Here is a 17,852-nt window from a genome sequence, read left to right on the forward strand (position 1 = left end):
CGTTCCCCTGGAAAATGAGCGATCGAGACAAGGAACTGATAAAGCACCAAGGATGTAGGAGGGAAGCAGAGCAGGAACTGCAGTCCAACAGGATTGAACACCACACACCTAGGAGAGCCCAGATTTGGTATTTTAATGGGAGAAATATTTTTTTGGTGGGTTTTAACCACAAATGCCCTCCTAAACCTGAAGAACCTTTATTTTCAAATAAATGTTTCTTCAGGAATTCCTTTTATGTTGGGTTACTGGTTCCCCCCCCCCCCCAATAACTGATGCCTGTGTTGGACAGTATCTGTTTTGTTGGCTCTAAGGCTGCATCTTGTTCCTTTAAATGAGATCAGGTTGGGTGTGCACGAGGCTGGCATGCCAGCAGGGAAGGAAGGTTGTCCTGCTGAATATCCTCTGGGAGAGCAGGTCTGAGTGACTGCCAGGGGGAGGAGTCACATCAGTGAACAGGTGATTTAGCTCCAGAAAAAAGATTGAGAAACTGCAGTGGTGAGCAGAGGTCAGACAGCAAGGACTCAGTGGGGCTGGAGGGATTTTCCTGAGGTCCAGGAGACCCTGCTCTGACTTGTGAAGTCATTGAATGATTTTAAATTTTAAGCTCAAAGCTTGGTTTTTTAGACAAAACCATTCAAAAGAGCAGGAAAAAAACCCCAAACAAACAAGCATTTTGCTCACCCTTTTGGAATTCATTACTGGAAAAGGCCTTTCAAAGGCTTGGACCAGCTTGAGGTAGTATCACAATGTGAGAGTACCCAGCCATTCCAGTTTAGGAGAGATATTAAAGATATTACAAGCTAGGTGGTAACACAGTTAGCATTTTGATGATCAACATTTCCTTTCAAAGTCATTCTTAAAGAAGGATTTACTCAGAGTAAGACAGAAAGCTCTGCTAGAGCAGTTTGCTATGGAAGAACTTGTTAAATTCAGCCAGCAGCGGCAGTATCAGAAGAAATCAGGCAGTACCATTGCAACTATACATCTGAGTTTTGTTTTTGAAGGAAAAAAATAGCTGTGCAATTTAGAACAACATTAAGACTTTTTGATGAGTGAACAGCCTAAGCTTCACCTAGATACATTAAGTTACATAGCATTGCAATGAATAATAAAATTTTGAGTCCCATAAAAGAAAACAATCTGCTTCCTACCTTCCTCCCCTTCAGTTGCCCTCTGACAACCCTCACTCAAAGGAAGCACTGTGTGTTAGTCATCATAGCTTCACTGTTCTTTATGGATTTTAGTGTCAAAGTCCTTTAAGAAAAATAAGGAACAAGTATGATGATTGGATGACCAAATTAGGAAAATTGCTAGAAATATTTGTAGGTTTGTTTTGTAGTGGTTCTTTTGGACAGTAGCTGATGTGTGGCCATTCTTTCACTTCTTTTAGTACTTTAAGAAATGCCATGAGCATAGCTCAGGAAGAGCTCCAATGAATATTAAGTGAATGCCCATAGAGGTCTACCTGGTACTGAACAAAACACTTCTGTGAGATGAATTGAACAGTTATTTGTGTCTTTTTTCCACTTACCAATTAACATCTTGTTTGGCTTTTGATTTTCCCAGATATCCGTGGAATACAAGAGTTTTTGGACAAAGTATCTCAACAGGGAATGGATGTAGCATTGCAGAAAGTAGAAAACAACATCAATAAAATGATCACGGGGCTCTTTGCCACCATGCGAATAGAAGAACTGAACCGCTACCGGGACACTCTGAGACGGGCTATTCTTGTAATGAACCCCTCAACAGCCAAATCATTCATAACAGAGGTATGTGTTTATCACTAGTAACTTCTTGGTTTGTTGACCAAGACGGCAGCTGTTTGTCAAAAGATTCATTTTATTTGACTTCATAAAAACAATTAAACAAAAAAACCCCCACCAAAACCCCAACTAAAAATGTAAATATTCTCTCTTCCAAGATCATCATGCAAGGATGTTTTTTCATGCTCATAAATGTGCATAGAGAACAGTATAACTACGTTCTGCATGAGCAAAAGCATTTAGGAAATATGCAGAAGAATTAGCCCTCAAACTTCTGTTTCAAGCTCGTGGATATTGTATTGCTATTTCCTTGCTCATTGTGTCCCTCACTAAAAGATCTTTACAACTGACAATAATTTTATTATTATTTAGATGTCCACAAATACATATTTTATGTATAAAATGTGTTTACCAGATTGGCATTTCATTTTTTATATAAAATAATGTTCAATAACAATCTGTTATGTACCACTGAGTAGTAGTAAGGTAATGAAATTCATGAAGGATTGGTCCTGAATGAAGAATTTAAGGTGATAGGCTAAAGTTATGCTTATGTATTTAAACAAATGCTGCAAGCAATATGGGCAGAATTTTCAAAAAGCTCTTCAGGATTTAGAGATGGAAGACTTGCATATCCCATTTGACGATGACTTGTGTAATTTTTTTTAAATTAATAGCATGGTTCTTTTTACACAGCACTGTGCTGTTTCAAATGCATGTGTGTTTTGGTTTTTCTGGTTTGTGGGGGTTTTTTGTTTTGTGTTTTTTTGGGTTTTTTTTACATGCATGTATACTCTTCATCATCAACCAATGGTTAAAAATATATTTGTTTTCTGTTCTGTAGAAATACACTTTCTCCCTGCAATAATTTATCTTTGGATCTATTTGTAACTTGCATTACGTTTCTCTTATACTTTCCTATTGCCTAGGTCTTCAGAAATTGATACTTAAAAACTAACTCTGCATATGCAATCTCAAGTGAATGCCTTTTAGAAACATTAGTTGGAAGAGGTGGAAGAGGGCTTTTTTGTGGTTTTTGGTGGGGTTTTTTTCCCCCTCTTTTTTCGGCTAGTCATTCCACTGTCCTCATTACACAGTGAAGCTTGCTAATTCTGAGTAATGAGGTTTTGCTGCTCTATCCAAATGTCTGCAGTGCCTTATAAGATATAAACAATTTGTGAGCATGTTTTAGATTGTTCTGCACTGTTTTCATAACCCAAGTCACAAATGTTTTATTTTTCAGTAAGCAGCATGGTAAGATATCTCACATTTCAACCTGAAAGCAGCAGGGTTCAGGGCTCTAACTACAATAACTCAGTGAAACAAAACTGTATTGTTCCTAAGGAGAAACAACAGTCTTTTTAAAAAAAAATACACTTTCTTTATCATCTATTTTTACACACTCAAGCATAGTAACAAAGTCATTGTCATCTTTTGAGGTTGCCATGTATGTGTTGTCAAGAAAGTAAACAATTTATTTTAGAGTTCTTTGGCATTGGCCACTCAAAACCCCCCAAAACCTGAAAACCAACAAAAAACCAACTAAACCGAACCCACAATCTCCTCTCCTCTCTCCCAGCCCCCCCCCCAGGAAAAAAAACCCCAACAACAAAAAACTCACAATGTTTGTCCTTTCTTGGAGACTGTAAGTCTGCCAGGAAAGGTGATTATCTTATTTTGTGAGTGGGTTTCAAGAAGAGGGTCTCATATCAGGCGCTACGTTACAGGTTTTGCCAGCATAACAACATTTATTTGGGATGTGATGTGTGACTGGTAAAACTGACAGCAGGAGCCTCTCAATAGGAAGAGTTACTCAAATAGAAGTATGATTACTGCCATACTTTATTTCTGTTGGTGGGGGGGAATGAACTACACAACAACTGCGCTCCAACACTCAGTGTCTGTGCAAGGAGAAATTTGCTGGGATAGCTTTGCCAATGGATATGAAAAACTGGTATTTCGCAGTTGAACCAGCAGCTGCACTGTATGGGCAAACAAGTTATAAAGCCTATGGACTGCCAATGGGTTAAGAAATTCCTAAACAATTGAAGTGTGGACATGCTTATTCCAAAGACTGTGTCTTGTGCATGATCAGTTTAACTTGGAAATTCAGTTTAACCTAGTGGATTTAGCATGTAAACCTTATGAAATTAATAAGAAACAACTGCATATGTAGACAAGCCCTTGGTGTTTTTTATGGTTTTTCTGCCCCTGTGATGCTTTTGGCTGCCTAGTTGGATTCAGCTGTCAGCCTCTCTCCCCAGACCTCACATAGTCTCTGCTGCTTGGTGCCTTCTTAGATGACTGACTTGGCTGAACCCCCTCATTGTTTAGTTGAGAAGAGGGTTCATTCACTCTGCAACAGCTGTAGTAAGCATGGGCTTGATTACTATGCAAGTAACAACTTTTCCAGGGTAAATAGTCAGACTCTGGTCTGTGCAAATAGGCAGTCTGTAAATTGGAGATTCCTTGTGGTAGAATTTATTTTTGTTCTGACTCTTTGAAATTCTTATTTTTAAGTAAGAACATTCTGGGTTTGTATTTTTTCTTTTTTTTTAAAGGAGCATTGCTTTTTTTATGTTAGATCCCTTCTTTCTCTCCAACTTTTGTATCTCTAGAGCTTGCAGAGATGAGATCTACACTTACATATTCAAGAAAAGAGAGATTAAGATGTAAATACACTGTTCTGGCTATGGAGATAAAAATCCACCTTCTCTTTAACCATTATGTATTACTTTGCCCTCTGTAGGGCATGGAAAGGCAGGAAGACTTGGGAGCAGGTATTACAGCATCTCTCCTTACTGACTAAAGGATTAATGTAAAGAGAGAGGGAGGGCCAGCCAAATTCTCTAATGTCCTTCATTGCTTTGAGCTGGGGATGGAGGGCAGAAGGCAAAAATTTCTGCTGAAATAGTGACATTCAGTGGGGCTAAGGAGTGCAGAGGTATGGAGCTAGCAGGGATTGGGACCTCTCCCCACATCAGCTTGTGGCAGCACCTGGGAAAATCCTTTGCCAGGGATATACTGGTAAAGGTATATCCTTTACCAGTACTGGTAAAGTATATCCCTTTGTAGGGATATACTGGTGACGCGTTCAGTATTTTTCAGTAGGGTGAGATCTTTCTGTACCCTCAAATAATCACCCAGGTCCCACAGGTGAAGCAAAATATTCCCATTGAAACCTTTGTGATTACTGAAAAGCACCTCAGAACCAACCATCTCGCGCACAAATTCCTATGCTGACAGCACTGGTGACTAATGTGAACTGTGTGCCACTTGTTTGCTTCTTATTTTGGGGTGGGGTTTTTTTTGCACATGTTCTTCTGATCTGTGATGAACTTGCAGGGTATGAAAAGCCATATGGGGAAAAGGAATAGGATGTCCTTGCCAGCTCAGCATGAGAGCAAAGATCCAGGGTCAAGTGGCAGAAAACAAAAGTAGAAAAAAGAGAAAATATCATCTGGTGCTTTAGCAAAAGAGCAGGGACTCTTTGGGCCAAGGAAGTCTCTATCGCCATGTCAGCCTTGGCAGGAAGGCATCTCAAAACAACAGTAGGAAAGGTTTAGGAAAGCGAAGAGAGGAACCACCCCTGTGTTGAGCCTGCCCTGCAAAGCGAGGACTTCTAAAGCCAATTGTAAGAAGGCTGGATAGGAGGAGGAACAGGCTAGGAAACTCAGGTTGCAACGGAGGTTCTGGGGATAACAAAGCAACTTTGGGAAGCAAGACTTCAAGAAGCAAACCAGGTGTCCTCAGTGAGGCCAAAATGCTGTCAGTACATCTCTGCTTACAACTTTATTTCTGTTTAGCTAAAGAAACTACCTTATCAACTATGTGCAGAAATATGAATGTGTTCTTCTGTGCAAAGACTCCAGGAGCTGATAACAAGACTACAAGGGAGGGATGATGCAGCTGATTTGTTTTTTAGATATAGAGGAAAATTATGTTGACTAGCAGAAGACTTTACACATTGAAAATCCATTAAGCCATGGGTGAAAGAGCCCTAGCATCAGCCAGGGATTTTGCTGGAGTTTTGACAGGCAAGCTCGGGAGGGCCTTGGTCTAGGAGCTGAAGACACTGCCACCTCCAGCTGTCAGTTCTTCCCCTCGATGGAGGGATTACCACCCCAGCAGCAAAACTTGGCAGATGTGACTGTGTACCTTGCTGCCCCTTGCTAGGTCCCTTCTCTTGGTTCTGTTGCAGGGGTAGTGACCTCTTACAGAAAAAAGTGAGAACACTTTTTAACTGCAGCAGCAAGATTCAGCAGTTAATCTAGCAAAAATTTCAGAGCATTGGCAATGTGTATCAGCCAACAAAGCTGTTGTGAGGGCTTGACAATTTCAAGCCATCAACGCAGTGAGCATTTTCAGTTCCCATATTGGAGAGAGTACTGCTCTTCAGCTCACTGTACGCTGTATGTTTTGTGTAATTAAAAATATTAACTTTTCATTATTCCAAAGGCTCCTTTCTGCAGTAAACTTGAAGATACTGAGCCCCATAATGTAAGGACTTCAAGCACGCAAGTGATTATGCTAGAGATATTGGAAATGTTTACTGTTAAACATCTATTTAAAGTTAAGCTCACATGCATCACAGAACTGGGTTATAATTATTTAAAATGTATATTCAGCAAAACTAGCAGCTGCCAAATCTGAGAGTTGTAGCAGTAAGTCCTGTATGTTGACCTGTGTGTATGCAGACATGCTTATTGTACCAACCTCTATAGGTGCCATTTTATTTGTCTATATTCGCTTTCAAAGAAAATTAAAATTATGTAGCTTTTAGGCATTAGTACAATCTACTACACATGATTTTTGCAAATTAAAATGTATTTTTTTTTCTACCCCAGGCTGATGTGGGAAGTACTAAAATACGGTTACTTTGGATGAAGCGAACCTGCACTACTACTTTCATATATAAAAGAACTCTTTATAAATGAAATGTTAAAATAAACAGGGAAAATAGAATAAAGCATATGAATGAAGTACTGAAGAGTTCTTGTAATGTAGTGGGCAAGTGAAAAAGAAAGAGAAAAGTGCATGTTAAAGGAGCAAATGTAATTTAAAAATGCCTTATGTTATTGAACCTTTACTGTGTTTTTTCTAATCGTTACTGTGAATAGAATGAGGAGTAACATTTATTCTGTGAAATAAGATTATTCCTGATGGCAAGTGTCCTGGTTTTTATTATATTTGATTATTATTCCTCTGTTGAAAATTATAGGTAACTTTAAACATAAGTGTTTAAAAAAATACAATTTTTTCATATAGTGACATAGTTATTGTTTTATCAGGTTTCAGCTTTAGATCTGATCATGCAGCAAATCACAGATCCTTTAGATCTAAAGACAGGGATTTGCTTTAGTGTTACGTAGCACTCTAAACAGGCTTATTTCTTTAAACAGCTTATTTGCTGTGAATGAGGAAAACCTATTCAACTGCTCCACAAGGTTTATTCAGCCTTTGTGTGTCCAAAATTCATGAAAGCTCAGTCTTTTTTTTTTTTTAACCTTATTCTGTGATGCTGTTCTCATTGGGTTTTACATGTATCCTAAGGAATGTTACAACGACATTTGGCTATTTTGTTCTTCTCTTTCTTTGTATTAATAAAGACAATTATCCTGTCTTTAGTCAAAAGCATGATATACAGACATAAGGTGAAGTGAATGCAGCTGAAAATAGGAGTTAAGAATCTGATACACCTGGGTGCTACTTCCACTGAAACCTGTGGCAAAAATTCTATAGTTTCCAGTGGGAGCAGATGGCGGTGGTTTTTGTTCAGGTGTGGACAGATAACATAGCAGGGAGAGGTGGAAGACTCCAGATAGATATCAAGTCCACATAATTAGCTCTGGAGAAGGCATTGTCATCTAATGCATCCCTTAACTGCATGTTCTAAGTGGTACCTTGCCTCTGTTTGTGGCATAGCTGAATTTCTAGCTCAGCTATTTGCTACTGTTTGCCACAGATGCCTCTTTAAAATCTTGTAAATCTGAGTTTTTGATCTTCTGCCATTTAAAATCTGCTGTGTGCCATAGGCTGCCAGTGCTGGGTACATTCAGGAACAAGCATCAAATTGGGATTTAGGAAAGCTGGAATCTCTTCTTCTGCCATGCACATGCTATGTGACTTTCGAATGTGTTACTGAATCACACTTCATTACTTCTTCCCTTGAAAAAAAATAAGAGTAATTCCTGCATACCTGTGTACAGTGCATAAGAGCTAAATAGTAATATTATTTTGTGTACATCCATATGTTTTCTGCAAAAGTAAAAGCATATTCATCTACCATCTAAAATGCATGCTGGGTTTTATGTTTTTGAATGAACTCCACTGCCTGAAGAGTTTCTTCTTGTCAAGGCAACATGGAGATTGGACAAGAAAGGATTTGTCAGTTGAATTCAGCAGTGATGGACTGGAAAAGCATCCACAGGTCTCATGGGAAGCCTGTTGGATTTCCCATTAGGCTGAGGAGTGACTTTGATGGTTTATCACATTTCTATGTACATCATCCTTTTCTGGGCACTGCTGAATGCGGTAGTAGCTAGTAGCTGGTAGCTAGTTGACGCTAATAATGCAAAAGGTAGTTTTTCCATCATGCAGATATGAAGGATCGTTTCCTTCAGAGATTTTAAATGTTTTCTTTGTAAAAGTTTATTCATGATCTCTGGGAATTTTTAAACAATCTTATTTGCATAAAACACAAGTCGAAGTCTCTAAAGGCAACAGTTGTTCAAGCAGTGCTCTTTTAGGTGGCAGTGATGAAGGTGAAGGATCAGCAGCAGCCATATGAACTTGCCTACTGCTATTTTTTATCTCCTTTTCCTATCATTTTATCCTAAGTGTATATGTTGATCATGAAGAGTTATACTAGACTTTATCTAGGAGAGATGGTGTTCAGAGGCTAAAATCAGATCTTGCACTGTCAGTGACTCTGTTTGCTCCTCTGTCTGTCTTATAAGTAAGCTGAATGCTCTAATCTTTAAGGTCATCTTTCTCACCAAGTTTTTTTTGAAGAGTGTTTGAGCTTTTTAGACCTGCACTCTCCTGTAGAGCATACTTGCCTTTTTTGAGTCCGTTCTCTACAGTATAGCTTGTGATGGAATAAATCCCATTGAGCATGCTTCACTGTAATTTGTTGTTGTTAATGACAATGTAATGAAATATATCTTCTTCTTTTTTTGTCTTTCTCCAGCATTAAACACAGAATTTATAGCTGCAAACTGAACTAGAGGCTTAAAGGATTTTTTACTTCATAGGATCTTCCAAATCTCTAGTGAAGCGATGTTCAGAAAACATGTTCAGAATGCTGAACAAGTTGAAACTTTCATCCTTTAAATGTAGAAGAAGAGTCTCTTTGCTGACTTTTTTTTAACCTGCAAGAAGGGAAGCAGGGGTCTTGCAGGACTCTAGATTTTGCCTTTTAGTAAAAATCTGAGAAAGTTCTTGGATTTACTGTTTAGTCCAATTCCTTGACTTCCTGTGCTCTTGCAGACTTGAGTATAGGCCATCCAGCTGATGGCGGAATGATTGGAAGTGAAAATTCCTGTTATTTTCCTATGCTTGATGAACAGAGTGATGTTGGTATAGATTTTATATGCACTCACTTACCACAGGGTACAGGTTCAAACGTAAAACATTTTAGTTACAGAAAAATGAAAGAGGAAAGTAAGTCTCAGTGGTGAAATATCAGCTTCAGAGGGATTTGTATCATATGCATCGTTACTGTGACTGCAACCTAAAGCAATCCTTTCTGTTTCTGTATTTTCAGGAAAGTATCAGGAGGAGAGTGAAATTCAGGTTTGCAATGTAGTGATGAGGTTCTTGGGGCAAAATGCAGTGCTCGCTGTAGCTAAGTTGGTTTATTTTAGTATCTAAAATGAAGAGGAAACATCATGGGAAATCTATCGCAACACAGAGGGTCTAGATCTAGAAGAAGAGGAGCTGGCAGCCTTCTGCAGGTCCTTTGCACTGATGCGAATTTTAGAACTAGGGCTGTACCTTGCTGCTCCTGAAAAGTAAGGTTGCATATCAGTAGGCTGGAGCTCAGCTGGTACATTTGTGTTGGCTGCGTGTTGGTTTTGTTTCTTAATTATGGTTGCTAATAACAGCAGCTGAGGAGAAGCAGGATACGGGCATGCTCATCATGCAATCAGCCATGCCATATACACTTGTGATGTGAAAAGTGAGTCAAAAGCCTGCCTGATGTTACAAGTCTGGTGGTACCAATATACCCTGAGTACCGTACTATGCCTGTCTATGCTTTTACATTCCTTACTGTGGTTTTGGTGGTATAAGGAAGTTTATTGAACTCATTGAAGTTTGCATCCAAAGCCAATATGAACTGGAGCATTTGTGTGTTTTACAACCTAAAAAAGTCACAGCATATTTCTTTATTTTTCTCCTTTCTGGATTTTCTTCATTTTGGATTTATGGTGTTTAGTGATGTGACATTTACTATACAAGGATATGTACATGATGCTGGTTTCTAGCGTCTGCCAGAGGATAGCACAATTGTGAGATGTGAACCAGGTCTACCTGTCTGGCGTCAACAGCAAAAGCTGTAGCATATTATTTCATTTATAAAAAGAAAACTTATTTTGTTAATAAAAGATGCCCATACATTCATTATATAGATGTGTGCATGACAATATGCATGACTATAATCGCTCTGTGTCTTGTTATCAGTACAAATATTTACACTATCAGAATTTTTGTAGTTATACAATAAAATTCTTCATCCTGGAGTATAATGAAACAAGAAAAATACCCTGCTATATGTAAGCTTTGACCAGTATTCTGGATTTGAACCTACTTTCTTCTTCAAATTTTGGAACTACCTAATAAGCTTTTAAAACTCTTCTTCTATCCTTAATTCTCTTTCTATCCCAATCTGTAACTTGGAATGCAGAGTCATGAGTCTAAATACAACTCTTTAGTTTCATTACAATTTCATAAGTAATTTATTACAAATATTTACAAAAACTATAGTTAAACTGCTAGTGTGTTTAACTGAGAGAAAAGAGGAGGAGCTTTAGTGATTAAGTACTGAGTAGAAGATGTAGTATGTACTTTATGAGAATCTCATATTTGCTGTTGTGCAGACAAGTGTTTGGTTATGCTTTCCTATAAATTTCTTTCTGTTACTCTACATGGCTTTTAATGACTCAGTCACTGACATTCTCTTCTTTGGGATCTTGCTGGGTATGCTGTTTTCTGGACTAAAATAACTGAGGGGCTGACCTCCCATGATCTTTAAAGATGTAAGAATTCTTTTCTTCTTCTATTTGTGTTGGCTATTCTTTATCCTGCTTTCTTAAATTGCTGTCATAGTTAATTATATTCTCCTGTTGTGATACCAGTGATTTTAACTGGGTCTGATAGTCTTGGTTACTGCTTATCCTTCCTCCTTGCTTTTATAGCTTTGCTATAAACACCTCTGTTGTGTTCCTCTTGAGAGACAAATGTCTTCCTATAGGGAGCAAATTGCTTCAACCAGCCAAAAAGAATAAATAAATTTAAAAAAAATATATATATAAAACACATTAATGAAACAAAGCTATTATATACACATTGGTAGAGACAGTTAGTATATTAAAGTACGTATTTTACACAGAGCTGAGGATGGCTGATTCATGTAGGTGTTATAAAAAGCCTACTCTGAACATCTGCAAAACTAATATGCAGTTGACTGCCACAGGATGAGTGTCTTTTTGAAATAAAATGACAGCTAGAGAAGATTAACTTAAAGTGGAGATAAGATCTGACAAAACTATTTCTAATCCAATTCTTCCTCCAAAGTCATATTGCCTGATTGGCAGAACTGTTCTGCCTCCTTCCTTCCCACCAGTAAATAGAGGTATAGCCAGTGCATTAGCTTACCTAGGTTTCCCTAAAATATAACTGATTTCCTAGCTACTATGAAAATTCAGTGTTGAATGTTTCTAACCCTGAAGCACAATTAATTGACTCATAATCAATTAATATCTACATCGTTTTGTCCATCTGTTAGACTGAAATGAGGAGAACTAATGGTCATTAGTTCTGTTTTAAAAATGTTCCCTGTGGCACTGATGAAACTATCTCATTAGTCTGCTCTAAAGTAAAGATAGAAGTTTATACCCTATCACCCCTTTCATAGTGTTTGCTGGGAGTTCGTCTATGAAACTTAGCTGAGCAGGATCTCCCATGTTTTTCTCCTTTTTTCAGTATGCGTGTTGTAGTTTTATCCTGGCTGTAACATTTTTGCCACATATGCTTCAGTAATCTTTGTGTCAATCTAAATTCTTTCTTTTAAAATTTGGTCAACCAAATTGGATAATTATCTGCGAATAGGTTAACAGCACATTAATAAAAATGCTGAGTACACCATTAGAAACAGTATCTATAACAATGGGTACCTCAAGATTCAGCTTGTTTTTGTGGACACTTCATAATCAACAGTGATATTTTTGAAGACTTTCGTAAGATGATTTATTATATTTTGGAAGTACTTAGGAGACAGTAGCTGACTTTGTGGTCTCCACAGAGCATAAGGAGTTGTGGACTGCTGATATCAAGAGCTGATTTTAGCTTTAGACAGTATTAGTTTCTCACCTGCCCACATAATTTTTCCTAGTTAGGACTTGTATTATTTAGCTTATTTATAAATGGTTTCAAAAGATTTTGTCCTGAATGCTCTCATTTCAAATGGAAAATTAATTAATGGTTGTGATTCATCTCAAAACTTCCATAAATGAAAATAACAGCTGCTTCTGCTGATTGTGAGAATAGATGTAAAAAGTATCACTTTGATTTTGTAAAAACATGTTATCTACTGGTTTCCTATGTCATCCACGCTAAGGGCCCTATCTTTTAATGAGAGCCCTATGCTTCCTTGGAGGGTTCAGTCATTTTATCTCTACTTACAAGTGACTAGGCAGTCAATGCTACTAAAGCTGTCAAGAAACCCAAATTCTGCAATGAAAAAACCATGGATCTCTCCGTTGCTCATGAAAAGGCTAATTGCACAAGTACTAAAGTGTGTGTGTCAGGCTAACCCGCTTTTGGGACACTGGTAACATTAAGTCTTCTGAAACCAGATTCTCTGATGTAAGCCGCCAGAAAATTTGTCCCCTGATGAATGCAAAAAAACGTGGAGATATGAAAAAGTAGCTAACTCATCACGTGGTGTTACCTCTTCAGGATCCTCTAGGACAGAACTTGCCATGAAGTCGCTGAGTGCCCTTCTTTGGGATTTAGACTGCATCCTTTTGCTTCTGGCGTGTTCAGTGGTGACCCATCAGTTAGCTCTGGCACTAGCTATGATACATGATAGTCAATGAACCTGAACATTGAAGAGGTGATCAATGTGGGGTTGGACTAGATGATTGTTAAAGGTCCCTTCCAACCCAAACCATTCTATGATTCTATGATTTTCTGAAACAAAGTCTGAAAAGTGATACCATAATCCAGACTGTTAGGGTTTCTTTGAAATGTAATCTTGAGAGCCACATGAGATTTGCTGGGGAAGGGAATCAAAGTTTATCTTAAGATAGATAAATATTTTTATCTTACAAAAGTTCCTGTATTTCAGAACAAATAAAGAATGAGGAGCAGTAGGAGTTTATGCTGTCAGCACAAATTAATTTAAGAAACAGTGGCTGGACATGAAAACACAAGGAGAAAGAAAAAGAGGAAAAGGAAATTTGCAAGAGGATTCTATTGGCCTGCTGTGTTAAAAGAGGAAATAAGTGTCTTTTGTTTGGTCTTTTGTGCTTTATCTGGCTTCTGAGCCAGCATTGCTGAGGAGTTAAACAGACATAAATTCAGAAGAGATTAAATGAAGAGATTGATTTTTGTCAACTTTCTTTAGGAATTAGGTAAATGAAGTAGCCTTAAAGAGTGGTTCACATATGACATTCATTTAGTTATAAAGGCACTAGAGCAGGGGCTCCTTTTAACTCCTCCTCATGTAGCTGGAGACAGGCCTCAAGAAGGCCTTCAGACAGTGTCAGCTTGCCTTAGCTTGGAGAAGTAGACTGATTTTCATCATGTGACTGGGCATTTCTCTGTGGGATTATAGTGGAAAAAAATCCCACAGGTTATTACATATGTTATTTGCCATTTTTGCATTGAACAAGAAGTGAGATGTGCTGAGGAGGAAGTAAGGGAGGGAAAAGGAATTGGATGGTTCAAGCTTTCTCCAGTTTGAATCAACCAATGATGAAAGCAGCTTCCCATAAGCTCTAATTTAAAAAGAAACTTTCAAAAATAACATATTTGGCATTTTGAGATGCTCTGAGGAATGAAAGCTTTTCATGTGTGATCTCCTTAAAACAGAGTTCATGTTTGAATTGCCTGGATATGTATGAACAAAGTGAGATAATGAATCCTGAGAGCCCTTGCAGCTTTTGGGGATAGATATGTTTTTCACACATAAACACTGTAGTACTGAAATTTTCCCCTCTCAGGAGAAGAGGGGCTGTTGGGTCTACAGAATTCCTGCTTCATGGAGAACCCTGCAGCTAGGGCCCATGTCATCTACAGCATCCCCAGGTGATAGCATGGTAGAGGTGTACCTCATGGAAGCCTCAGGGTACTTTGGGTCAGAACTTTTCCAGGTGCTTTGATGTTCTGCAAGGGCAAAATATAACTTGCCATCTCTTTAGCTGTTCAAACTGATGGGAGCTCTTCAAACCTGAGCTGTACAGTAGCTCCTAGTCCCCTTCAGAGTGTGATTCAATGTGTCAGTCTGGCCGTAAACCATTCCGTGGTTTATAAAATATCTGAGTCATTTTTGCCTTCTCAGTGAAGATCTTTTTCCCTGAATGCTCTCGTGGTTTGGTCTCAGATGAAGTTAGATGATAGTCTGGAGGGTAGGTGGGTGCATGCTCAGCTCTTTATCAATGTGGTTGTCTGTCAGACTCTAAATTGGGCACCTTTGAAGAACCAGTGTGTGATAACCAGCAGCCAGGTTTGAACTGTGCACCTTAGAGCTAAAAGCATTAGCTAGGTTGAAAAAGCTGAGTCACAGAGCCTATCCATATTCTGCAGATCAGCACAGAGAAGAGTCTGCAAAATACACTCAGCTGGTTAAAATGTACACTTAAAATGTGTAAATTACACAACACTTCATATTCCCTGTTAATTCTTTGGCACATCCTCATGGTAGCAATGTAAATGTGGATCTGATTTGTGCTTCTTTGATTTTTTTTTTATTTTTTTTTAATTTTTTTTTAAAACAGTTTGCCTTAATTTTAGGAAGTGGAAATTAATAATTATAAAATCATGTTTTATTTATACACTGTTTCACATATATTTGTCTAACACATACACGAGCCAAAAAGTGTGCTTGTAGTGCAGAGATCATGCCAGCAGTATGCTGCTGTTGGAGTCAATATTTAAGGAATAAAGCCTGTGGTTTCTGTTCTGTAAATTAGTTAATTGTTGGAAAAACTTCACTGACTTTAAGAGCTCAGGTCCTGACTGAAGCCAGCTAAGAGGATTTTTCCATCAAAAAATTTCAAGTTTCCTACGGTCTGTGGTTCTAAGATAGCTGGGCAGACTACCTGAGAGTCTGGGCTCCGAAATGTCTTTCGTAGAATTTCAAGACTCTTGGGTTTCATTCCAAGCTGTAATAAAACCAGATTTTCAAATATCTACATCCTCTGCAGAGTTACGTGACCTTTTTTCATGCTGCTCTTTTCCTGACTAGCTTTTAAATTTACTTCCAGGCCGAGCGCTTTACATTTCAGCCTGGTGTATTACGGTCATGGGTCTTTCATTACAGAGGGAACATTACTGTCTTTGCTGTTAAGGCATCCATATTAGGGCATTTAAGTGCCTGTATTGCCAACTGCTAAGTTTGGGCTGAAAGTACTTTTTCATTGCCCATTTCATCAATCTTCATTTTAATCTTGTTTAGGTAGTGGCTGCCAGCCTGCCATTACTGAGGATCCTAATTAGGCTTGCAACAGTAAATCCAAGCAGACTATCAAACCAGTGTTCAAAGAGGATGCAGAAAGTTAAGTGCTGTCTTCAGACTAGTTGACAGACTTACGCAGGCTAAAGTGCAGCTGGATCCACCGCACGCACATTGAACGAGAGGAGGCAGAACCGGGTGAGACATCCCATAATGTACTGCCACTTTCCCATCCCAGCTGTCTGATCACACCTGAAGTGCGTGAAAAGACAAACCCCTCAGGCTATATTCCCTACCTTTGCCATTGCCCATGGAGATGAACCATGGGAAACTTGGTGAACCACATCAAAAACTGCTGACAGATCAAAAAATTAGTGCTGTCATCTGACTTCTGTCCATTATCAGAGGGAAACAATCAACTGAAGAAAGAAATATGAAAGTGCCTGTTCAGGCCTGAGGTCTAAAGGTAAACCGATAAGTAGAAGGAAGGGCGTGAATATCTGATTTCTTACAGCTATTTTGCTGCAAGCAAATTTACATATAATATATGTAGGTATATGTACTAATAGTACAGGAGTTCAGTGAAAGAACTAGTAATGAAATATAGGGTCAGTTCTGATAACTTACAGATTCTTTTATTTGTGCTAAATTTTTTTTCTAGTCTGGAGATCTGAGAGAGACGAGTTGAGATTTATTTTCAGAAAACAGTATTAAGAATATATTAAATTAACTGAATTTTTATTTGAATCCAAAATTAAAACTTAATCTCACGTTGTCATTTCTGTTCACTATCCTTGTTATATCAAGCAGCCAAATCGCAGGCTTTACAGTATATTGTTTGTCTCTCAGTGCAGTGATGTTCCCTGAGGTTTGTTAGTGTTTGCTCAAGGAATTTTTTGTTATGTTTGTACAATACTAAAAAGATACATATACTCAAGGTTTTTGATACTTCTAATGTATGTTACAAAAAAAAAGGAAAAGAGGTATGTCTCAATTGTATAATGCTTTCCCTTGGGAGAAGAAGAATAGTGGCATAGAATTCCCCTGGGAGAAATTATTGGAGCTGCTTTCAGTTTTGACAAATACTTTGTTTGGATTTTAAAATAAATTCAACAGGATTAAATTTGTTGAGTTCAAATATACATGCATGTAATAAGAGTGTGAAATACAATTTTAAGCCTGGTACAAATGTGCATCCCCTCACAGGACTGGGAAGTAATATTGCGTGATGTAAAAAGCTACTTTTCTGATTGAGGTACTCTGTTGCAGAAAGACTTGAGAAAGTGGAAAGAGTCAATGAAGGGCAAGAAAATTAATGATTGTTGGGGATGAATTTAAGTGAATAGATTAAAAATAAATGTATTTCCATAGTTTTCTTGCATTCTGAACACTTGATATAGTTTATACTTCAATACAATTCATATAGTTTCCACTTAAGAGTATTTTATTCTTTTGACTGCTTTTTTGTATATATTTATCTCTTTGTTTTAAGGTAAGTCTTACTATAGCGAGTTTTCCCTTTACCACATTATGAAATTCCTTTAATGTTTAGCCTGGTAAATCTTCCATTGAGCAAGATTTTTGAGATGCCCTGTACATCAATTGTTACTTAAAGTCAGGTGTATCACTTCATCCTTCTTGCCTTGTTGACTTTCTCAGATTTGCCTGGAAACATACATATAAAATGTCTATGGCCTCGTCCCTTTTGTATACCAATTTTTAAGAAGATTTTTGCCACCTCTGGAGTTTGTCTGTCTTCATCTCTAACTGTGGAATCATTTGCAGCCTCTCAGTCTTAAGTGATTACTGCTTGATTCCATATTGCTTTGGATAGATCCCTTTCTGCGCATTGCTGCCTTCTCTCCCTTTGTTGCTGGTGCCCATATGGACCACAGTCAACAGCTCACTCTCTTTGTGGGGCCTGCCACATATTGTCAGAGGGAAAATCAGCATGCAACTCCCACTTATTCTGTATCTGACAACAAAATTTTCCCTATCTTGTCCCTTCTGATCAGATGACATCCTACTTTTCATGGGGTAACTGAGTCAGATCCTCCTTTGTGTGATGATCTGGTGGTGTTCACACAAAGTCCCATTTGTGGTTTTTGGTTTTTTTTGTTTTGTTGGGTTTTTTTACTTTGCCAGGAGTTAATGTCCTGCTGACTTGAGATGCACTTCCTGCTTAG

The 17,852-nt window shown here is 38.1% G+C and overlaps 1 protein-coding gene and 1 long non-coding RNA gene across 3 annotated transcripts in view; one reads left to right on the forward strand and one right to left on the reverse strand.

The window, feature by feature from the left end:
* The window catches only part of GRID2 (glutamate ionotropic receptor delta type subunit 2), a 735,317-nt gene that overhangs the window by 444,421 nt on the left and 273,044 nt on the right, over positions 1 to 17,852 (forward strand). For both annotated transcript variants that reach the window (XM_075499270.1, XM_075499271.1), the window contains one exon: positions 1,567 to 1,772. In XM_075499270.1, the coding sequence (XP_075355385.1) occupies positions 1,567 to 1,772 (206 nt within the window). The remainder of the gene's footprint in view (positions 1 to 1,566; positions 1,773 to 17,852) is intronic.
* The window catches only part of LOC142408695 (uncharacterized), a 245,418-nt gene that overhangs the window by 224,553 nt on the left and 3,013 nt on the right, over positions 1 to 17,852 (reverse strand). The gene's annotated exons all lie outside the window — the stretch shown is intronic.

This window comes from Mycteria americana, chromosome 4, assembly GCF_035582795.1.
Source record: "Mycteria americana isolate JAX WOST 10 ecotype Jacksonville Zoo and Gardens chromosome 4, USCA_MyAme_1.0, whole genome shotgun sequence".
NCBI lineage: Eukaryota > Metazoa > Chordata > Aves > Ciconiiformes > Ciconiidae > Mycteria > Mycteria americana.